Consider the following 24,563-nt stretch of genomic DNA (forward strand, 5'->3'; position numbering starts at 1 on the left):
AATCATTTGATGAAGGATCCCTCCCTCCTTCGCTAAATACAGTAATCATTTCATTGTTACTGAAGCCTGGAAAGACGCCAACTCATTGTGGTTCTTATAGACCGATCTCACTTCTAAATAATGACCTTAAGATTTTATGCAAAGTGCTGGCTAGGAGGTTGGAACCAGTCTTACTTCAAATGGTCCATTTGGTTGCTTAATATTCTATTTAAAAAGTCTGGCCTCCCTGACCACTCTATCCTGTCATTGGACGCAGAGAAGGCCTTCAACAGGATAGAGTGGCAATACCTTTTTGATGTCCTGCAAAGATTTGGTGTGGGTGGAAATTTTCTCAGATGGGTTCAGCTTTTGTATTCCAACCCACAAGCTGAAATACTAACTAATGGACTTGTGTCAATGCCATTTAGGCTTAACTGAGGAACGAGACAGGGCTGCCCCCTCTCCCCCTTACTCTTCGTCCTGGCTATTGAGCCACTTGCCATGGCAATTCGCAAGCATGCTGACATTATAGGAATTAAAGTCGGAGACATAGAACATCGTATCTCACTGTACGCGGATGCGTCATTTTATTTTGTTCCAGATTGGACAAAACACTACCTAGCCTGCTGAAGTTGATGAGAACATTTGGTACCTTTTCAGGCTATAAAATAAACAATAGTAAATCAGTGATAATGTTTTTGACAGAAAATGAGAGAAATAGTCCCCCGATCCCTACACCATTCACTATGTCAAAACAGGGTTTTACGTATTTAGGTGTCAAAATTACCCCTACTATTGGCAAAATTATTTCAGTTAATTATGACCCCCTTGTCACACAATTGATAAATAGATGGACCAAATTACCCATATCCTTAATCGGACGCATTAATATCCTAATAATGTCAATTTTAAGTAAATGTTTATACCTCTTCCAGTCAATTCCACTCTCTCCAGCTCCTTCATTCTTGAAATTGCTTAACAAAACATTCACAAACTTCATTTGGAATAACAAACGGCCTAGACTCAGACTCTCCTTGTTATATTTACCATATGACAGTAAGCAATTTCAGAATTTCTTATGGTACTTTTGGGCAGTGCACATTAGGGCTGGTATGTTTTACTTTGTCAGTGACCACCCCCCAGCTTGGGTTGCCATTACATTTGTACATGTATTCGGCAGATAAAAAAAAGTTTCTAAAAATACCAAAAATCCTTTCTTGAAAAATACAATAAGGATTTGGCATAATGCCATTGCTTACTGGGGTATGACAAAAAGGCTTTCCCAATTCTCGCCCATTTCTGGTAATGATGACTTTCACCCAGGCAGGGCAGACCCATTTTTTAAACTTTGGTCCCCCAAAGGTCTTGCTAAAATATCGTATTTGTACAATGGAAAGGAATTTATGTAATTTGAAGATCTTAAATCTAAATATGGCATTCCTACAAAACATTTCTATAAATATCTCCAAATCAGAAATGATGTTCTATCTAAGCAGTGTAATAGCCTGCCCCTTGTTCATTTTAGAAGACATCACTTTAAAATATTTAACAGCTAGGGGACAGGACAGGTGTCTGTGCTTTACAATCTGTTTGTTAGCAGATCTAATGAGTCTTCAAATAATATTTTACGGGCCTGGAATAGGGATTTAGATGAAAAGGTATCAGAGGAAGAATGGTCAGAAGTGCTCTTTAGTAAAAACCCAATCTGTAAACACACATTCTATATTGTTACAGTATAAATGGCTGAGCAGACAGTACATCACTCCTATCAAGCTGCACCACTTTAACCCCATTATTCCCGACACGCGCATTAAATGTAGCCATCAGAAGGGGTCATTGTTTCATTGTATGTGGAGCTGTCCACAGGTTGTATGCTTCTAGAGAAAGGTACTGAACATTATTGGTCGTATTGTTGGCAAGGTGATGCCTACTGATCCTAAGCTATGTATCCTAAATATTTGCCCTGTCAATTTTGTGATAACTAATGATAAAAAATCTTTAATTAGTATGTGCCTTTTGGAGGCTAAAAGGTGCATTGCTAGGTCATGGAAAAAAAACATCTGTCTGTGGCGTTTCTGAATGGTTAAATGGAGTGACTTCCTATCTGGCATTGGAAAAGGCAAACAAAAAACAGGATTGATAGGTTTTGGAGTATTATATACAGTGTGTGTATATATATATATATATATATATATATATATATATATATATATATATATATATATATATATATATATATATGTATATGTATATATATATATATATATATATATATATATATATATATATATATATATATTTATTATATTATATTATATTATAATATAATATAATATAATTTCCTGGAAAATGAAAGTATACGAAGTGGTGGAGGGAGTGATGAACTGATTTGATTGTTACTGTGGCCGTGCCCCCCTTTTTTTTTTATAATTTATATATATATAATTTTTATATTTATCTATTCATATTCTATGTTTATTCATTATTGTGTAAAGGCGTGCTCATGTGCACATATATCATTTTAGTATTCTAGTGCAGCATATCCGTATACGGACCCAGAATTTGACATTTACATACTTGTTTACTATTTTCATCTCGGTTTTGTGTTAATTTTACATAACTGTTGTGTTCCTTTTGTTGTGGGGAGGGGGGTTGGGGGGTGGATACGCTGTGTATGATTGCTCTGTTTGTGCATGCTGTTTGTTCTGTTGCACTTTTCTATGATGTAAAGAAAGCAAAAACCCAATAAATTTATGTTTGAAAAAGAGTGGTTGCATGCATAATAAAATGTAGTTTCAGTTGCTGTAAATATCCATCACTGTGACAAAGCTGGAGAAAGATTCACACTGTGAGGGATTAGTGTGAGGTATGGAAATGAAGAGTAGTGGTGGTGATGGATAATTGAGGAAGGGTTTTTTTTTCTTTTTTCTTTTTTTTCTTTATTTGTTCAGGAGACAATCATAAATCATTATCACAAAGTTAAATGGTTGAAGGGAAATGTCTGTCTGCTGTCTACATCCTGAAGTCACTTTCCTCTCATTCCCAGCTTTCCTCTCTAATTTTCCTGCACAATCACAAGCACTGGTCGCTCTGTCATGACTCCCAGTAACACTGGCATCTCATTTAAAGGCAGCAGCCCAGCTCTGCATCCATTAGTTACAGTAGAGGGAGGGAATAAGTGCTGCGGAGGGTTGGAAAATAACAGCTATTTAAGGGTTGGAGTTTAAGCAATGGGGGTCTGACCTAAACTACTCCTCACACTTTAAAAGACATTTACTCCCACTCTCTCCCTCTCCCTCTCTCTTTGTGATTTTGACTCACTCTCTTTCTGACAGTAAAGGAGCTAAACTCCAGCCTGAGCTGTGAATGGTGAAGAAAGATAAGGAAGCTGGCTGAGGGAGGACTGACTGACAGAGCTGCCACCTTGCTGGAGAGGCTGCAAGACGGAGCAGTGACACAACAGAGCAAAGCATCATTTTTCTTGGCTTCAATGAATGTGTGAAGACTCAGAGGAGCGCCTTATCTTACCTGCATGGGCTTGTGACAAGTAGATTGCACTAGTACAGGTAAGAAGATGTATTTATGTGTATCTCTGATAGAAATTTCCCTGTATTTCATGTGACAAGAAGTACATTTTCTTGACTTTTTCCTGCAATTATTGTCTTAAAAATAGACAGTAGTAGCAGTAGATTTCTGTTTAGCGCAGGCTACTACAACAACAGAAGGCATTGATTATTGGAAGTACATTCTTGGTGTATACTGCAACTTCTTCCTCAGTCAGAGACGCATAGCAGCCAATGCAGGATCAGAGATGATGACTAACTGCTGAGGGAAGGAGTGAACATGTGGAAGCTTTGATCGTCTTTAGTAGAGAAGGGCCAGCACGTTTCATGCCAAAAAGATTCTCTTAAATTTTTTGTCAGGTTATAGATCAATACTCCAAAAAAGTGTGTGTGTGTGTGTGTGTGTGTGTGTGTGGGGTGAGGTTTTGCAGCCTGATGATTCATCTCATTACCTTCTGCAATGCAATTCAGTTTTCATTGTGTGTCATTTTTCCATCATGGAGATTAAATTAAAGGGAACAAATGGGTAGCAGGGTTTGCCAGTATGGGCAAGAAGAAAAAAAAAATACTTCATCCATTCAGTACATTTGCTCTGCTTAATTGAAATCCAATTCTGGTTTTTGGTGGTTTTAACTTCTGAATGTTTCAGCTGAGAAAGATTATAATCATTTAGTTCCTCTGCTGAGCTCTTTGTTTCATCCCACAACTCATATCTAAATACACATCAAGTCCGATCAGCAGCTATTCAGTCCAGGAGGTTTTGCCGCCTCTCTGCTATGTGCTGGGTGTCTTGGGGTGTGTTTGGGAGAACGGTGTTTCTGTGAAACAAACCTCTGTCAGAAGAACAGCTGGTTTAGTAGCTGGAGCTCCCCCAGGGCTCGTCCTACACTGTTTTCCTCTGAATGAGCTCTACACAACGAGCCAGGGGGTTGATCATAACTCAGCATCACACGTCTGTTATGCAGAGAGTTAATGAGAGCATTCTGACGGGCTTATTTGTCGAATAATCCGCGTCTCTTCCTCCTAAATCAGAGAAACTGAATTAACTCATGGTTGACATCATTTTACAGTACAGAATACTCAAATAAACACATGTACATGATTATATAACTGTTGCGATTCTGTGTCAGCTCTGACTGTGTCAGCTCTGACTGTGTCAGTGTTTGGCCTTTTAGATTGTACATCTGCCAGTGTCTAGAATCAGATGGCTGTTTGGAATTTCCTAGCTAATTAAAACCTGCTCTTATTTTCTTTAATTTTCATTAACCAGTGGAGGGATTTCTTCTGATATCCTCCACACCATTACATTCACATGGATATAGAGAACAAAAAAACTAGAGCTGCAAAATTTCAGTTTCAAATTTAAATGCTCCCTGTGGAGTTCAAGACTTTAGTAGTAGGAAGAAAATTACCTCACAATGCATTTTGGTGAGTAACAATGTATACTTTTGTTTGTTTACAAGAAAACTCCACAGGGCACCTTTAATTGACCGTTTTGCCAAGGTGACATATGCAGATTGCTTGATTTGTCCAACCAACAGTCCAAAACTCAAAGATATTCAGTTTATTAACATGTATCACAAAGAAAAGCAGCAACTAATCGCGTTTTGTGAAGCTGGAACCAGCAGAAGTTGCTTGAAAAATGACTGAATCAAGTAACCGATCCAATTGTTCAATATTCTCTTGATCCATTAATCGTTTCTGTTACAAAAAAAGAAAGTCTCTTGTTACAAATCTTTATGCTTTTTCTCCCTGATTGAGGAGAGACCCCATAATTGCAAATAGAAACTGAAGTCTGTATCCTGTTCAGCCTCACATGGGAACACATAAAGCTCAGGTTTATTATTCTTAAAGGACCACTTCAGGATATCTGTGCAGCAGTGGGGAAATTTGCAATCTGTTAATGAGGTGTTGCGATTTCTGTTATTATTGTATCAGCTACAGTAACTAGTCCAATTAACTTTTCCTGAGATGATTTCCAGCTGTTCCAGATGCTATGAGAATCAGACTTATATATATATATATATATATATATATATATATATATATATATATATATATATATATATATATATATATATATATATATATATATATATATATGATAAAATATCACAGATGAACAAACAAGCATATGCACCGGATTAATGTTTACCGCTGACCAGACGCGCTGCCGTCAGCCACAAATGTTTTCCATAAGAAGTGTGTCCAGATATGCTGCACTTGTGTTCTCATGGATATGAAGTACAGACAATGCTGTCTGTGTTGCTGTCTGTGTTTTGTCACTAGAAGCAGCCCTTCAACTGGCTGACTGCACACATGGAGATGATCAGAGACAATGAACATTTAATAATGAATGCAGTGGCACTTTCAGTTTTTGTGTGGACAAAGGACAAGTACCGCAGTGTCTTTTTTTTTCTTCCTTTGACTAAGCAAAACAGATGTCCTCAGTCCAGGGCCAACATTCCCAGTTTCACTTTTCCACGCGGGAAAGTTCCCTTCTCGCTGCCAGCATGGGGGAAGAGTACTAAAGCTACAGCAATTCTGGATTATAGCTTAGTGAACAGGTTATATTTATTTCAATTTGCTCTCCAAATTCTCATTTGACTATGTCCCAAAGTCAAATGCGAATGTCCTTGGTCAACCCCGCTCGTCTGCTTTGAATAATGTCTTCTTGACTTTTTACTGTATAAAACTTACCATGATAAAAATCATATTTGATTAATTTACAATTACAGAATAGCAACACTGAGCCACCTCTGAAGCTATCAAGAGCGTCTTTAGCTGAAACACGTGCTTAGGATTTCTTTACCTCCAAGACCGCAAATTATCTTTGTGTCTAGAAGGAGATCAAAAACATATTGACAGACCTAGTTTTCAGATTTACAACACCAGTCATAAACTGTCTTTATCCTACCACTCACCAGATGTGCGAGAACTTGTGAAACTCAAGCTCAGGTTTATATCTGTGTCTTAGTTGGAGGGGTGCAAAACATGCTCGTGAGGAGAAAGAAAGGCCAAGTCAAAGGTCAGGACAAGAAAGGAAAGAAAAGGGGATTGATGAGACAGTAATGGAAAATATTTGTCATTTGATTTTAGGGAATACATCATGCAGCGTGTCATCCAAATATAGCTACACAAAAAAAAGAGGAAGACATAATAAAATGTCATAAAACCACAAGATTTCCTGTCAGCTTTTAGGATACTTGCTGTATTCAAACACTGTTGGCAAATTGCCCACAACTTGTCACATTGTGGTCTGTTGATTCCTGCTTCTTAATCTGTTTTATTGGTTTTCCCCAAATACAAATCTTAGGCATTCCTTATGGGAGAATTCATCACAATCTGTGTAGAGCTGCTTTATGTTTTGGAACAGAGGTGAATACACACAGGCTCAACCTGCCCATTAATCCTGAATCATTCTGTCAAAATAATCGTACAGCTATAGTGCGTAGTTTCTGTCTCTCCCATGAGGAATTCTAAGTAACAACAATTCTGTCGGTGCATCCAAATGATACAAGCCTTCCGCGATCGCGCTTCCCCCTCATCCCTCCTCCACGCAGTTACTTGTAGCCAAGGAGGACACGGAGGATTTAAAAAAACATGATGGACTCTCCAGAAGAGGTAATTATCGTCACTTGAGTTTCTGTGTGGGAAAGTCGACAGACAACACCAGTTTCTAAACACAGCCATGCTGAGAAATACAGTTGATAGTCTTAATTAGCTTTGTATCAACTCATTTGGCAATGGCTTGAATGTAATGGACGTTCATTATTATAAAAAAGTTACCCACTGAAGCTTTAACAGTGAATAAGTGACTGTAATTTGTCACTTAAGCGTCTACTGGGATTCTGATATTCCAGGAGATATTCAGAGTATATGTGTGAGCTTTGGTTGTATGAAGATTAAAATACTGTCCATTAAATTTGGGTTAATTACATTTAATCACTGTTAGGCTGATGTGAGGCAACCATATTTTTTTGGTTTTCAGGCACTTCTGTATTTTTAGTCTGTCTGCTCAGAATCTAGTAATGACGATAACTCCGATATGTCATGAACGCTGCATTAATCCTCTGATTTTGGGTCAAAGGTAGACATGGGGTCAAGGGACTGGTTTAATATTTAGAATGCAGTAGGCGGGAGAACAGTGGGTATGTCCTTGAGGATTTTGGGCCTGTTTTTTTTTCATAGGTGGAACATTTTCAGTTGTAAAGATTTGTAGCTTTATCTGAATATGGATTGATTGCTGAATGGTTTTGCAGATTTTGTTCTGGGATAAAGAATTGTTTTTTCTCTCTTCATGTGACAAAGTAATGTATTTTTTTCCTCCATGTTTTGATTGTTGTTTTTCTAGTTTTTTTTCCTTCTTTTCTGGAACTTGTATGTTGTCTTCTTAGTGTCTCAGACTTTGGCTGCCTTGTGTTTTTATTTTTGTTTTGTTTTTGCATTATGATAGGTGTGGCTCGGAATGAAACTTTTGTTTCATGTGCCGATGCCCTGATCGGTTTTGATTTTGTGTCTCTGGAGAATAAAATATGTCCTATTCATTAAATAAGTGGCAAGGAAGAAAAGAGAGAAAAAAGGGTGATTGCAGTCAATTAAATTCAGTTTTATTTATAGTATCAAATCATAACAAGAGTTATCTCAAGAGACTTTGCAGATAGAGTAGGTCTAGACCACACTCTATAATTTACAAAGACCCAACAATTCCAGTAATTCCCATCATTCCAGTCATGGTTACATTGAGATGCAACAAACATCAGTTGTTAAACATCTTCGTTACCCGATAGCTGAGTGTCAGCATTGTCTTAATAAATAGTTTCCAGAAGTCTTCATGAGAACCTAAATCCAGGTGCTCCACATGTCTTTTCATAGCTATCACTGCATGAACAATTCCCTTCTGGAAATCATTTTTCATATTTATGCATGTGCAATCTTCAATCAAAAGATCTGGACAAAATCCTGAATCACTGACGGAGATGCAACCCTTTTATAGAGGTAGAGTTGGCTACTTCCCAGACCTAGCAGCAGACCTGCATGTGTACCTCCTGTCCTGTGAGGAAGAGACCAGTGCACAGATGCAGTATGTCAGTTAGTCTGTGGAATCACTGTGGGGTTTTCTATTGATTTTCATGGTGCTTACTCAGATCCCGCAGAAACTCAACACAGAGTTATCCAAGCAGGCTTTCCCACGCTGAGGAAGAAGCTCGTCATTAGTTCTAGTTCGGCTCCCACAAATTAAAGCGTTCTTAAAGTCCAGCCGATGAAGTCATCGTGGGCGAGAAGGAGTCCTGTGTATGGGATACACTCTGCTGTTTTTTGTGTGTTTATATATGCTATTTCATACAAAACAGCTTAAACTTTTCAAATACTGTATGTGTACCATGAAAGAACTTGAAGTGCCAGCACAATTTGATTTTAACATCTTTTTGTATAGAGCAGTACACTCTCTTTCCCTGGTTAACTCTACAGGAATTAAGTGTGAATTAAATGCTATGTAGCAATAAATCTGGGCTATGTTAAGACTCTTGCACTTTGCTCTTTTAAAAGTTCTGCAAATGTAAAGACAAACAGCACAGCAGCAGTGGTTTGGTTACTGTAGCCTATCACATGGAGATGAATAATATCACCACAGAAACTACATGATTAGACCCCTGTACCCACAGGGGTTAGGGTTTGCAGTATTCTATTGTCAGTGCAGTGACTCAAATGCTACTGTAGCAGAAATATATTGTACAGTCTGATTATTATTTACTGTACAGTAAATGATAATCAGACTGACTCACAAAAAAGACCACTACAGTGGGCCACCACAGACGTGCCTGGAGTTAGTTTGAGTGGTGTGAAGGGATCCTGGTACCTCCGACTGACCTCTGCTGTTTGTTCCAGTGAACACATTTGAATGTGTTTGCTGCAGCATTGCAGTGGAAATTTGAAAAATGCTAAAAAAAAATCTCCAAAACAGTGGAAGAAGAAAGACTTCATAGCTTTATATAGCTCTTTTTTAGCAAGGTGCACTGCATGTAAAAGAACAAATTCTTCACGTTTCTGTGGGTTTCTTCTCACACCAAAAGTCATACCGTTTCTTTGGCTGCAGGTAAAACAGGACATTTGTCCAAAAGAGTGTTTTTGGCTTGTGAGCCATTAAAACGAAAACAATATCTATTTGCAACACCTCAACCAGTTGCATATGTCATTTTGCAACCCCTCATATTTAATTTGCATCCCCTTGTGAGTGTCTGCACCCCCAGATTGGGGACCATTGCTCTAAAAGACTTCATGTACGTACATGTATGTATGATTCTAAGCTGTTTGTAATGTAATGTTTTCCAAGGAGTGGGTCAGTTGTTAAATCTGATAGTTGGGTTGTCATTACAGTATGGGTCTGTTGGTAATATTTACTTTGTGCCGATGTAAGATGCTTTTCAAGCTGCTGTCTTATATTGAAGGGAATACTTTGATATTTTGGTGAATTTGCTTATTTGCTTTTGTTGAGAGTAAGTAAGATCGATCATTAGATCGATACCAGTGTCATGTCTGTCCATTAGATTGACTGTTCTACAGCTCTACGTTACAGTAAAACTGCATTTGTGTGATGAAATATTTTCTTTCTCTTTTTTTTTTTTTTTAGAACCTTCACCTTTTAATGAGGATTTGATCTTTAGTCAGAGGTTCAAACAGATATTTATTTTACTAAATCCACGTCCCACATCTGGCATGGGTGCACGAGGCATTCTGAGCTGCCTCCTTCTGACTGCTTTGCTCAGCTTATCAAATGCTGGGCTTGTGAAGAAAATCTTACGGCATCGACGACAGATTCTGGAACCCCATAAAGAGGTTAACATCACGCTCCCCAGCGCAGACCATCCTGTGGTTTTCAACCATGTCTATAACGTCAATGTTCCTGCCAGTTCCCTGTGCTCAGTGGCCCTGGACGCTCCAGGGAGCACGGAGCTCCAGCCTAAAGATGCAGCAGGCTCTTCAGGCCATCACATCGCTGAGCAGACTGTTGATGGGGAGAACCAGATCGTCTTCACCCACCGCATCAACATACCTCGGCAGGCCTGTGGTTGTTCTGACGACGTGCCCGGCCTGAAAGACCTCATGAGCCGACTGGAGATGCTCGAGGGAGAAGTTTCAGCATTGAGAGATCAGTGCAACGGGGACAGGGCCTGCTGCAGTGCACAGGTCACAGGTAGGTGTCGTTTGTCTGTCGTGCTTTGTCTGGTATGTAGATAACAGCCAATACAGTAAAATAATCCTTTATTTCACTAAAATTGTAATGAAGTGCTACACTAAAGAATACCACATCGCACATCTGTTCTATTCATCTGTTGAGTTCAGGAATTCAGTGTGGGGGTGTAATACTCCCAGCAACTCTCCAGTTTGAATGGGGCTTTATTTGGCTCAAATGTCATGACATACATTCGCTGAATATGAATGAATGTAAAAAGTCTCCTCTAATAGTTCCTAAAATAAGCTTTGGGCTATTTCTGAGTGATGCACTCTTAAAGGAAGAGATTGGCATTTTGGAAATTAAGAGTATAGTGTTTCCCACAGGTTGAGATTTACTTGTGGTGGTGGGTGGCGCAGGATGTGGCGGCGCGTAATGGCTGGGTTCAGTAATAATGGGTACAGTTATAAACTAGTCAAACGAAGGTGAAAAGAATGACTACATAACATTATCAGATCATTTAGAATGAAATAACTATTTACATATTAAACCAGTTAGACTAAAAGATGATGAAAATATTGCGACAAAAATGCTGCATCTGACACAATTTCATGGTAGTTATTAAGGCTGCACGATATGAGGAAAATATGCGATATGCCCCAACGTTGTTGAATATTGCGATGATATAACTTGTTATAAATAGATTTTAAAATGTGATCCATACAGAAAGTTACATGTTATTATTAATCTCAACACTGTTTCCTTCTAACTCCTGTTAAATCATATAAGGCTAGGGCTATCTAAATTTAATTCTTGTTAATTTTGTTGGTTAGATCATTGTTAATTTTTTTAAGTGTATTTATCCATGTTTTAGGGATCCTAAACATGCTGTTCTGTACTATACATGTCCTGTTGCACTCATTTAGATCGCATCTGAACAGTTTTCTGTCATTCAAACAACTCTGATTTGTAGTTTAAAACTTTTACAGCCATTTTAATAAAATGAAGGGTTTTATTTGGGCTTGAGTCCATAAATGCAGTTAATGGATACAGGCATGCAGAACTGAAGGCTCGGTTAGCAACGATTAGCTCTGATTAGCGGTTAGCTCCAGTTAGCTAGCTCCGTTATAAAGATATGGAGTGGAGGCGCCCAAGTAGAACCTATGTATGGGAAACATATGTATTCACTGTCCTGCGTAGAGTTAGATGAGAAGATCGATACCACTCTCATATCTTTACACTTTATATGAAGCTAGAGCCAGCAGCTGATTAGCTTAGCTTAGCATAAAGACCGGAAATAGGGGAAATGGCACCCGTCAAAGAAATAGTCCCATAGATAATACCCATGAAACTAGAACATATGTTACAAAATAATTTAATACCAGAGATGATTTTCGACAAAACTCTCTAATTGAATTGGTAAAAAAATGTCTTTACTTTTTAATCAAAGGTGAGGTGGGAACTAAACCTTACTGCAACAGTCATGGAAACTACAGTATTGAAACCTGTGGCTGCATATGTGAGCCTGGCTGGAAGGGACCCAACTGCACTGAACCCGAGTGTCCCAATAACTGCCAGGGCCGGGGCCGCTGTGTTGACGGAAAGTGTGAGTGCTTCAAGGGCTTCACCGGAGAAGACTGCACACTCGAGGTCTGCCCTGTAGACTGCGGAGCACACGGCCAGTGTGTGGGCAGTGTTTGCATCTGCTCGGATGGTTTCCTCGGCAAAGACTGCTCACAAACCAAGTGCCTCAACAACTGCCACGGCCGCGGCCGCTGTGAAGACGGAGACTGCGTGTGTGATGAACCCTGGACGGGCTACGACTGCTCTGAACTCATCTGCCCCAAAGACTGCTACGACCGTGGGCGCTGTGAGAACGGCACCTGCTACTGCGATGAGGGGTACGCCGGGGAGGACTGTGGAGAACGCGTCTGCACCAACAACTGCCATGGTAATGGTTTTTGTGTAGATGGCCAGTGCGTCTGCACCGCTGGCTTCGGCGGAGAAGACTGCTCTCAGCTCCTGTGCCTCAACGACTGTAACGGCAGAGGTACGTGCTTCAACGGAATGTGTATCTGTGACATGGGCTATCAAGGCGCAGACTGCAGCCAGATAGCTTGTCTGAACAACTGTAACAACAGAGGCCAGTGCATAAATGGACAGTGTGCCTGTGATGTTGGTTTCCAGGGAGACGATTGCTCGGAGCTTTCCTGTCCAAACAATTGCCTGCACAGGGGGCGCTGTGTTAACGGACAGTGTGTGTGCGAGGAAGGCTTCGCTGGTGAGGACTGCAGCATCAGGACCTGCCCCTCAAACTGCTATGGCCGCGGCGAGTGTCTAAAGGGACGTTGTGTGTGTCATGTAGGCTTCACCGGTGAGGACTGTGCTCAACTGAGCTGCCCTAACAACTGCCAAAACCGTGGCCGGTGCAACGATGGGCAGTGCGTTTGTGACGAAGGCTTCAGTGGGGAGGACTGTAGTCAGACAGCTTGTCCCAACGACTGCCTGGCCCGGGGTTACTGCGTCGACGGCAAGTGCATCTGTCAGGAAGGCTACTCAGGAGATGACTGCTCTGTGCACGTCTGTCCAGGCAACTGCAACAACAAGGGGCGCTGCATCAACGGAAGGTGCACATGTGAGAGTGGATATGAAGGAGAAAGCTGTGCGGAGCTGAGCTGCCTCAACAACTGCCAGGACAAAGGACGCTGTGAGAATGGTCAGTGCGTCTGTGATGAGGGATACATTGGAGAAGACTGCTCAGAAGGTAAGAAGCTCTGTTCAGTTTACTGCGGAAATGCACAAAAAAAGGATTTGGCATTTCACAAATCTTGAAACTTTCCATGTGTTAACTAAATGTACTATAAAATCAAATCCAGAGTGATGTAATTTCCTCCTATTATCAAAATTCACCACTGATCTTGAGAGAATCTATTTCAGTGAATATCAAAGAGGTTTTTGGTTTGTGTATTGCCGTTGTCTGCACTTTGTTCCCACTTTTTTGGCAGTTCTTCACACCACAGCCAGATGTGGCTCTGGAGTTTGCATTAATTCTGTGTGGTGTATACTCTGTGATTGAGGTCATGAGAAACTGTCCAAGACAACACCCTCAGCACAGTTTGTTTTTTTTTATTTTTTTTGCTTCCGTTTTTTTTTTTTTTTCCAGTGTCTCCTCCAAAGGACCTTACTGTTGGCGAGGTCACCTCTGACACGGTGGACCTGTCCTGGAACAACGAGATGTTGGTGACAGAGTACCTTGTGACGTATGTGCCCACCAGTCCTGGCGGTCTTCACCAGGAGTTCACTGTGACAGGAGACAAAACATCAGCCACTGTCAAAGAGCTTGAACCCGGCATTGAGTACCAGATCAATGTCTACGCTGTTCTGAGCAACAAGAAGAGTGTCCCTGTTAGCGCGAGGGTGGCCACAGGTACATCATAGTCGTCTCCATGCTAGTTTATTGTAAATACTCACATCAAAAACGTTGATGTGGCTTAGCTATCAAGGATTATTTTTGTTTCCATCCTTCCAGATCTTCCACAGCCGGAGGGCTTAAGATTCAAATCGGTGAGAGAGACCTCAGTGGAGGTGATGTGGGACCAGCTGGACATCTCTTTTGATGGCTGGGAGATCTATTTCCGCAACACGGTCAGTCTGCCCATTTCTTTTGAAGGCTTGCCCAGGATTTTATTGAGCGACAGGGGAAAAAGTGAGAGGTGATACAGCCATGCCAGCTTATTGGAAGTCTCAGCAAAACATGGATTTATTTCAGCACTAACCATTAAAATTGCTTTGACATGTGGAAAAACCTCAGTGAGGGCAAGTCTGGATGTCATAGAACTGCGGATAAATCTGCTGCTTAGAATCCGAGCCAGTAATTCTTTGAAAAAAATTACTGTGGCAGTTGATAAATCAGAGGCGTCTTTAAATTTTTGCAGTTGCTGCGGAGTTTCTACCCATTTTTAAATGCATGTCCTTTCCTGACCTTATGTTAATTTAGATAATGGGCTGAATGAAGTTTCCTGCACAACAGTTCTCTTTGTAGTCTCTTACATTTCCTGTAGAGCGAGAACTGACAGCTTCTGTCATACATTCATAAATGTGTCAAGAGCTCAATTTATTGCATGCAGCATTGTTCCATACTTTCTGTAACCTGATTTCTGACATTTCATGGAAATCAGACACAATTTCTGTTTTATTCATTGTACCACTGGTACTGTACAAACAGATTAAGAAGTGATAATAATCTTCTGTTCTAACTCTCGACAAGAAAGCAAAAACATGTTTTCCAATCAAAATATGCCTGAAATATGTTGACTAGCTTGATGTGAACTAAAGTCATTGTGTGTTAACCTAATTCTTTCACAGTAATCTAGTCTTCTCTCTTGTTCAAACCCTCACTGCATAAACTAATGTAAAATATCCTGTTATGTGTCCTTGCAGAAAGAAGAAAATGGAAAAGTCATGAGCACCCTTAAACCTTCTCAAACCCAGTTTCTCCAGTCAGGCCTGGGACCAGGACAGGAGTATGAAGTATCTGTTAACATCATCAAGAACAACACCAAAGGACCCCAAACATCCAAAAAAGTCACTACCAGTGAGTCTCCAGCTGTAAACACACATTGTCTTAGCATTTTTGATTATTTGGAGTAAACTGGTGAGATCATAGATGTTTAAAATCATCCAGTGTCTTCCTGAGAAAAGATCAGATGACTTTTTTTTTCAATTTCCTGTTCTGTCTGGCAGCTATTAGCAGTTTGGGTGGATACAAAAAACCTTCACAGAGTAAAAAATAAATAAAAAACATTAATGTCAAAGAGTGAAATTCCATAATGAAAAGAAGAGTTATAGCAGGAAATCCCTGCTGACTCTCCACAGCTCCATATCATAGATTTTAGCTAAAGAGTAATAACTCAGACACATTGAATCTTAGCTTATCATGACCATGTACTAGTTTTTTTTTTTCTTTTTCACTAAATCTTGCTCTTAGCTTTTGTCATCTGCTTGCTGAGGCTTTTATAGCAGCGTTGCTCCATACATTACGTCGTTGAAATGCTTATGCAATCGATATAGCACGCCAGGCTAAACAACTTTCATTGTGCATGGAAAAGCCATTTAGTTTACAAGTTGGCGTCAATGGACTCGCAACGTTTTCATTTCTTATGTCATTTATTTTTGTAGGAACTAGATGCAGCTCCCAGAAATGAATGATAGAAGTAAAGTTAAACCTTTCGTACCCTTTTTATCCCCAGAGGTCCTTTTTAACATGGAGAAAAGATGTCTCCCCCACATACAAACAGAGGAGATTTGTCAGGTAGTAAACAATGTCAGAGTGAAAGTGAATCGCATATTTTTTTCATGATAGCCATTCCCTTGTTGATCCAAGTTATTGCTTTGTCTTATGAGACAGTCAAGTTGAGTCTTATAAGGGCTGTTTTATTTATGAAGGCTAAAAAAACATGGCAGGAGTGCTGATGTTTTGTCTTAACCTCGGTCTCACACCAATGCAGACTTTGACTTTGTCTTGATTGATGTGTGAATTTCACTATTAGAAGCTAAATCATTCCTGAAGAGACCAGAGTCGAGAACAACTTTGCCGACAGTTCTCTACTTAAGAACCTTGAAGGAATAGTGCAGCATTTTGGAAATACACTTATTTGCTTCCTGAGAATTTGATCTATATCACTCACATGTCTGTACAGTAAAAATTTGCCAGCAGCCGATTAGCTTAGCTTAGTATCCTTCACCCTTGCCTGTCTCACCTGAACCCCCCCACCCCAGAGATCGACGGCCCCCGGCAGGTTGAGGTGAAGGACGTGACAGACTCCTCTGCTCTGGTCGGCTGGTCTCAGCCGGTGGCTCCTATGGACAGACTCACTATGTTTTACGGGCTCAGCTCTGAACCGTCTGATAAAACCAGTGTGGAGATTTACCCCCCAGACAAGCAGCACAGCATCGACGGTCTGAGGCCAGACACTGAGTACAAGGTGTCGCTCATTTCCAGGAGTGGAGGCCTCACCAGTGACCCTGCCACCGCCACATTCACTACAGGTAGGCTGGTGATAGCAGTATCTGTAAGTTTAAATTGTAAGATCAAAATGTTGTGGTAAATACTGAAGTTATGGTGATATATATTATGTTTTTCATATTGTCAATATGAAAAGACCAAAACCTACAATGAATGTGTCTTCTAACAAGTATTTCTATATATCAAAGCCTAAGATATATCTTCTTTCTCTGTGCCACAGAGCTCCATTGTTGTCCAAAAACACATCAATGAGCCACACTGTTGCACTGGGTGACATGTCCCTTCATTACCATGAACACACACAATGTAGTTTATTTTGACTCAATCCCACACACACCGTCCTGCCGCCATAAATACTAACCAGAGCACCAAATGTGGATTAATCCGCTGCTGAAAAAAGTCCCCAATAAATGCACTATTTCCTCCTGTTACCAGTTATTTTAGTAAATTATTGAGCCTTCAAAAAATGAAACTACAGTATATTTGTGACCTGTTTTTAAAGATGTACCACTTCAGTAGGAATCAATGGGTTTTTGTTCTTTTCATGGAACTTGTTGACAGTATAAAACAATATAGAATAGCACCAGCCTTTTGCTTTAATTTTATTCAAACACTATGAAAAACTACATTGAAACCATACAGTATTGCAGAACATGCTAGTGTGTGGATATATTTCACAGTATTTATATTTATTTTGTGGCGATTTGGGTTGTGCATACATCTCTTTGCATACTGCAAGTTGGAGTCAGATTTCCAATAATATCCAAAATAATATATTAAATATCTGTGTATAAATGTATTGTTTGTGAGCAGAGAAGTATTCTCCTATTATTATTATTATTATTATTATTATTATTATTATTATTATTATTATTATAAATGTATTTACTTTTTATTAGCCCTGGACGCCCCCACAGACCTGCAGGCTGTGTCTCAGACAGACGACAGTGTCACTCTGGAGTGGACTAACAGTCAAGCTGATGTTGGCAGCTATCTGGTGAAATACAGTCCCATCTCTGGAGCGACTCACGGTGAGGAACTGTTCCCACGAGGACCAGGAGACACAACAAAAGCTACTATCACTGGTAAGGGTCAAACATATATTCAGTACGATCACACACGACTTGTGTTAGATAAGATAGATAAGAAGATAGATAAGAATATTTATTGTCATTGCACATCAGGTATACAATGAAATTGCAGTGCTTCTTTGGCCAGTGCATAATAAATATAAACAATAAAAGGAGAGAAGTAAGCAATATATACATCATTAACACATCATAGTGCACACACACTTTATGAATTCAGGGACCTGATGGCCCAGGGAAAGATATTTAGCATTATACATGGTTTTGAAAATAGCATACATAGTCATACCAGGTGGTCATTTTCCTTCCATCCCTCTCTTTGGCAGGGCTGAAGCCAGGGACAGAGTATGGGATTGGTGTGACAGCTGTGAAGAATGACAGAGAGAGCCTCCCTGCTACTACAAATGCAGCAACTGGTGAGAGATACGCCGAGCAGTTGTCCTAAGCACCACTTCATAAATATTGAGACGTTGATTGAATTTGTTGATGCAAATTGGGTGACGAAATGAGCATGCAAAAGAAGTAAGTACAATTTTACACACTAAATATTTCCCTTCTGTCAGATATCGATCCCCCCAGAGGTTTCGAAAAAATCGAGTCCACAGAGACCTCCCTCACCTTGAAGTGGCAGAAACCTCGGGCTAAGGTTGGCGCCTACAGGCTTGAGTACGTCTCCAGAGACGGCCAGGCTGAGGAGGTGGAGATCCCAGCAAAAGCGACTAGCTATGTCCTGTCAAACCTGACTCCTGGAATGAGCTACACCCTCACTTTGGCTGCTGAGAGGGGGCACAAGAGGAGCATACCTGTCACCTTACCTGCATCTACAGGTGGGTAGGGAACAATTTTACCACAATATAATGTTGGAATAATGACACATGCCCTCAAAGGAGGATGGAAACAGATTTGCCACACAAAATATGCTGTTCCTTAGAGTTTCTTCACGGCTTTTTCCGTTCAATTGTTTAGATTTTGGAGTTCAATATAGGTTTATTTTCTAAAGTAAGTCCATCAATATATATATATATATATATATATATATATATATATATATATATATATATATATATATATATATATATATATATATAAATGAATGCACACCAGAGTCAAACTTTAAAGACTTTGCCGAAGGAACACCAAAAAAATGCACTTACACCTAAATTATGCTCTCTTGATTTGTGCCTTTTTGTTTTTCTTGTAGCCTCTTTCACATTTTATTTAGCTGACTCAGACGACCGTGAGCTAACGACTCCTACAGGCTCGGAGGACAATGTCATTAGCTTTGTGTATTTAGACCCCTCTGAGTCCCAGTTCTCAGTTGGTATGGAGCCTGACGATGAGCTTGGGAAACTGACTATCTCGGGCATCACGCCTGATGGATTTGACCTCTCGTGGAAACTAAAGGCTCTCAGTATCTATGATAGTTTGGCAATAGAATATAAAGACACTCAGCGGTTGTGGGATGTGAGAGAGGTCCAACTTCCTGGAGATGCCACTGGCTCTAGAATCCAGAGCCTGAATGCATCGACAGAATATCAAATAAAACTTTACGGATTAACCAGTAGCCAGAGATCTGCGCTACTTGAAGCTGTTGCAGTCACAGGTATAAGCTTCTCTTTTAGTTTGTAAGGGACTTTTGGTCCCGTTGTTTTTTTGACAGCTTCTCACTTAAGTGGAGTCAGATGTTCTGTGACATAGAGGTGAAATAGTTTCTTAGATCAGAGTAGCGATATGATTTGCATGCTGATATTTTACTCATTGAGATTTCTCAGCAAAGAATATTTTTTTCATTGCAACAGTCATCTTCATAACCCAAAAAAAAAAAAAACTCCTTTTCATCTCATCTCATTTGTCATCTGACAAAGTTTCAGTACTGTAGCAGAATGTTGCCGAAATTCAAATACAAGAAGAAATCTACAGTGGGAATTATTGGGAACTATGTGCTCCCTGAGGCATGAATACCTTCAAATACAAGGGGTTATAATATACTGACTGTCCTGATTTCTTCCTGCATTTGAGCTTTTAAATGCAACCATTTTGCTAATTCCATCTGCATCATTCACTGTCTTCAATCCCTTTTACTTTTATAATAAATAATTCTCTAGCAGTCAGAGAAAATGACACTGTACGTCACTTTGCATGTCAAACAAGTGACTCAGAACAGTCTTTCTTTAGGACAGCAGCAACAAAAAAAGTGGCTGTGCATGGCTTCAACATCTATTTGAAGACAACTGTGTACTTCCACTTCGGTGGACTACTCAGACGCTTCAAAAATTAATGGCGCCGACTCAAGTGCCATTAATGCCTTAGCTGTTGCTTGATGATATGAACCGCAGTCCTGGAAAAACTGGAATAACAAGAGGCAAGATAATAATGAAATCTTAACAAGAAGAAGGTAGAAAATGGACCGAACTTTGTGCAGAATTATTTGAATTCTACAATATATTGTGTTCTTATTTTAACCCTGTTTCTTCTTCACATGTTCTTTTTCAGTCATCAGCAGAGCCGGTAACAAATTAATTCTTTAAACCTGCTTTTATTCACTGTAGCACCCACGCCTACCTCTCCAGATGTTCTTATGCTGAGCATCAAAGATGCCCCTACAACCCCAACAACTGCTCTGGATATTGAAGCAGTTCAAAACCCAGATCCCCTCTTTCCTCTAAACACTTCTGATACGGGTGTGATGGGCTCCGGGGTTGAGCCTGAAAGCTCGAGCCTGGACGTGTTGGGGAACCTCACAGTCAAAGTCACCTCCACCAGTGTAAGCTTGTCTTGGTCGGCGCCTAATGAGGCGTTTGACAGCTTTTTGGTGGAGCTCAGTGCTCCGTCAGGGGCGACACAAGCTAATGTGACCACACTACAGGGTAGTGTGCGGAAGGCTGAAATAGAGGGTTTGTCCCCCTCCACACAATATGGTATTACTTTGCAAGGGCTGGTGGAAGGCAGGCGATCTTTACCTCTCAAAGTTTTTGCTACTACAGGTACATGGAGCAAATATTTCTTCACTTTGTATGCTCTGAATATTTCAGGATGGCTGCACAGACTGTTGATGTTTTATTGTAAATGACAATTCTCTTTCATCCCATATTTTCCTTTACCTATGACTCTTATTTACGGCAGAGTATTAGGACCACAAGAAAACGAGCACGAGATTTAATGATTAATATTTCCAGAAAAAGTTGTAACATTTCAAGACTAAGTGATAACATTTCAAGATTAAAGTCATACTTTTTTCAAGATAGAAAGTTGTAAAAGTCAGAAAATGATTTAAAGTCATAATATTTCAAGAACAAGTAATAATATGTCAAGATTATAACTGTGACAATTCAAGAAGAAAGGTGTAATATTTCGAGACATTCTTAATATTTTAAGTAGCAATATTTCAACATTTAAGTCATATTTTGAGAAAAAGTTGTAATATTTTAAGTTGCAAGTCATGATATTAAAAAAAAAAAAAAAAAAGGATTTAAAGTAAAAAAGAAAATTCTCAAAATATTGTGACTTTTTCTCATAAATTTCCTAAAATATTGTGTATTTTTTTCTGAAATTATTATGCCCTTTTTTTGGGTAATTTTTGACTTAGTTTGTCTAGTAGTTTGACTTTATTCCCGAAATCTGAGATTATTTTTTCCATAACTGTGGCCCAAATACTCAGTCGTACTTACTGTGACAAATGGAAAGTTAATGTGAGAGTAATTTTTACAATCTATCTTGCCTCAGTTGACCCCACTCTGATCTGTCTATCTACCAGAGGAGCCGAAGCCCATGGTGGTGAACCTCACCATCTCTGACATTACATGGGACGGCTTCACTGCGTCCTGGATCCCCACCGCTAGGGAATTTGACAGCTTTGTCATTGAGGTAACAAACTTGGAGAATTTCGAAGAGAGCCAAAACCTCAGTCTGTCCGGAGACGCTTTCAGCCTGGGCATCTCGGGGCTGAATCCCAACACCAGCTACATGGTTGGCCTGTTTGGGATGTATCAGGGCTCCTTCCTTGAACCCGTGTACACTGAATCAACCACAGGTACCTGCAACTTGCAGCGTTGCAGCGTTTTTGTCCTCTATCTCTTTAACTTTTTTCCTTTTTTTGATTTTTAACTTTCTGTTTCAGTCGGTGTCTGTGAAGCATACACAGACACTAGAACCGCTGTTGTCCCACTCACAGTGGAGCGTTCACACCTCGCTGCATGAAATGAGAACAACATAATAACCTAATTTCTGTTCTGTCATCACTGTCCAACACCCTAGCCACAGGGTACTGCTTCATCTTAACCAACATGCCATGAACCATTCTTTACCCTCCAGCCACTGTTTCTGTCTAGCTGAGAGAGGGCAGGGTGATGGGGACCCGTGCCACATCACTGAGCAAAGCAAACGCCCCTCAAATGTTCACCATTACTCCAAACTGCTCCCTCCATCCCAGTTACCAACGTGCATGAAGCCCCCTCCCCCCTTCCTCTACCATCCCCTGCATCGTGGTGAGGTTTGACGCTGATGTGCTGCAATGATTGCAAAAGCAAAACCAATAACTTTCACCCTCACACGCCTGTCACACCATGACAGCGTGCCCATCTCATTTCATCCCATCAACACTCAGTGCATAATTGATTAACCTTGAAGGATCATGGATGTGCTCACATGCAAGTTTAAGTGACATTTGAGTTATGTTAGTCTGTGTGAGATAGTTTGTCGATAACGTTAAAGTAAATATCCTCATTTCCTTTTGAACTACTAGGTGGCAAATGATTAAATCTTCTTGTCGTTATCAAGGTAAAAAGCCGATAATATCTGAGGTTAACAGTTGACGCCACCTTGTTTTTCATCTGAATGATGGCTAATATATCTGCTGCATGTATGCAAGTAACTGACTTTAATTTTCATCGCATGGAAAACAAAATATATATATATATATGTGTGTTTTTAGAAGTTTAACTTTCTCTGTAGCTGTCATATTCTGCTTTGAATCGCTGTGGTGCAACATTATGCAGAATTTATCCTATTCTCAATGTTAACGGATCAACTGCATGATCAGCTCTTCCTCCATATGCATGAAAGACTTTTATATTTTACTGTTATGTTTATTCCTTCGCCACATTTTCGCATTAAAATCAACACTTCATTCATTTAAGCTTGAGGCCAGTATTCTTAAGCTATTTTCCCCTTGGCATTACATGTTTGTTACAATTATTATCATTTTTTAATAAATAGTGTAATTGGTTTAATGTTCAAGCTGCTAAGTTAATTTTTATGCAAACATATTTGCATGTATTAAATCTTTTAAACTACTCAGACTATCAGGAATTGCAAGTGGGTGGTGGTGAGTGTCCTGTAACACTATACACATTTTAATGTGATGAATCAAATCAAACAGCTACCAGTAATTTATGTAATTAGTTTGTGTTCTGTAAAATGTTTTTTTTTTAAATGAAAATCTAATAATGATTTCTCTCTTTAGTGAATCAACCAGTGGTTGGCAAACTATATATCTCAAACGTAACGTCAGAGAGTTTTTCAATCTTCTGGAATGGCACTGAAGGAGAATTTGATGGTTTTATCCTGGAGATAATTGATTCTAATTGGCTGATGGAGCCAAAGGAATATAACATATCCCACAATGTAAAGTCCCATGACGTCACAGGGCTCAGGCCCAACACTGACTATATAGCCTACGTCTATGGGACATACAAGAGATCCCGAACAAGTGCTGTCAGTATTGTTGCATCAACAGGTATTTTGATTTTGTGTATTACAAAAAAATAGGGTTATCTAATATTCTTTTCTGCACTTCTTCTAAAAAGTAAAGTTGACTTGGGCCTGTATACATAGACACATACATGCTTTCCATTTTAATAAATGAATATATTTCTTATTTTTCTCTCCCCTTGTAGCTGAAGAGCCTGATTTGTCCAGGCTAGTTGTTTCTAACATTACCTCAGACAAATTTTCTCTGTCGTGGCGGACAGGAGAGAAGGCTTTTGATAATTTTATAGTAGAAGTCAGAGAGTCTGCTTTGCCCTCGCAGGCAATGGGGCGCGCTCTGCCAGGAGACGTGCGCTCCACAGTCATGGCCGGGCTCAAAGCGAGCACAAGCTACAACATAAAGCTGTACGCCAGCGCTGGTGGCCAGAACACACAGCCTCTGTTTGATGTAGCTACAACAGGTATCACATGCATTTTTGTCTTTACACTGCATGTACCAAGCACATTACCCACACAACATAACTGAAAAGCCGTGTTCTTTTTCTGTTCAGAGGATGTCCCACAGTTGGGGCCCATAGCTGCTTCATCTGTGAGTCCACAGAATCTCAGCTTGTCCTGGAGCACTGTGTCAGGCCACTTTGATGGCTTTGTTATGCGGGTCAGTGACCCCGAACAGCAGTCTGATATGCTGGAGTTCAGACTGCCTGGGGAAGCCCGTAACATAACGATCTCTAACCTGATGGATGCCACAGGCTATGATATTGAACTGTACGGTATCTCTCATGGGCGTCACACTCCCTCAGTGTTAGCCCACGCCGTCACAGGTACTCCGTATTTTACTCATATCTTAAACTCTCATCACTTGTAGTTGTAAATGGTTTGTAAAGAGCTTTTGCTTCAAAACATTTAATAGACTAAAGTACCTTCTGGGGAAATGTGTCTCCAACTTTCAGTTTAATATACGAGAATAAATCTTTTAATGCATTTCAGGCCTTAGACCCGCAGATAAATATTCTTTTAAGTTGCAA

At 39.9% G+C, this 24,563-nt stretch overlaps 1 protein-coding gene across 8 annotated transcripts in view; it reads left to right on the forward strand.

The window, feature by feature from the left end:
• The window catches only part of zmp:0000000846 (tenascin), a 67,938-nt gene that overhangs the window by 30,692 nt on the left and 12,683 nt on the right, over positions 1–24,563 (forward strand). For 2 of the 8 annotated variants that reach the window (XM_031317628.2, XM_035991478.1), the window contains exons 2-17: positions 3,315–3,545; positions 10,174–10,737; positions 12,167–13,480; positions 13,880–14,143; positions 14,246–14,361; positions 15,157–15,310; positions 16,495–16,764; positions 17,641–17,826; positions 18,156–18,245; positions 18,393–18,656; positions 19,031–19,432; positions 20,379–20,813; positions 21,584–21,859; positions 23,291–23,563; positions 23,724–23,996; positions 24,087–24,359. In XM_031317628.2, coding sequence (XP_031173488.1) covers positions 10,260–10,737; positions 12,167–13,480; positions 13,880–14,143; positions 14,246–14,361; positions 15,157–15,310; positions 16,495–16,764; positions 17,641–17,826; positions 18,156–18,245; positions 18,393–18,656; positions 19,031–19,432; positions 20,379–20,813; positions 21,584–21,859; positions 23,291–23,563; positions 23,724–23,996; positions 24,087–24,359 — 5,068 coding nt within the window. In that variant the 5' untranslated portion in view covers positions 3,315–3,545; positions 10,174–10,259. Of the gene's footprint in view, positions 1–2,748; positions 3,546–10,173; positions 10,738–12,166; positions 13,481–13,879; positions 14,144–14,245; positions 14,362–15,156; positions 15,311–16,494; positions 16,765–17,640; positions 17,827–18,155; positions 18,246–18,392; positions 18,657–19,030; positions 19,433–20,378; positions 20,814–21,583; positions 21,860–23,290; positions 23,564–23,723; positions 23,997–24,086; positions 24,360–24,563 lie in introns of those variants that run through there. The other 6 variants (XM_031317630.2, XR_004895011.1, XM_031317631.2 and 3 more) reach the window with 6 other exon arrangements.

The sequence above is a fragment of the Sander lucioperca genome, chromosome 14 (genome assembly GCF_008315115.2).
Source record: "Sander lucioperca isolate FBNREF2018 chromosome 14, SLUC_FBN_1.2, whole genome shotgun sequence".
NCBI lineage: Eukaryota > Metazoa > Chordata > Actinopteri > Perciformes > Percidae > Sander > Sander lucioperca.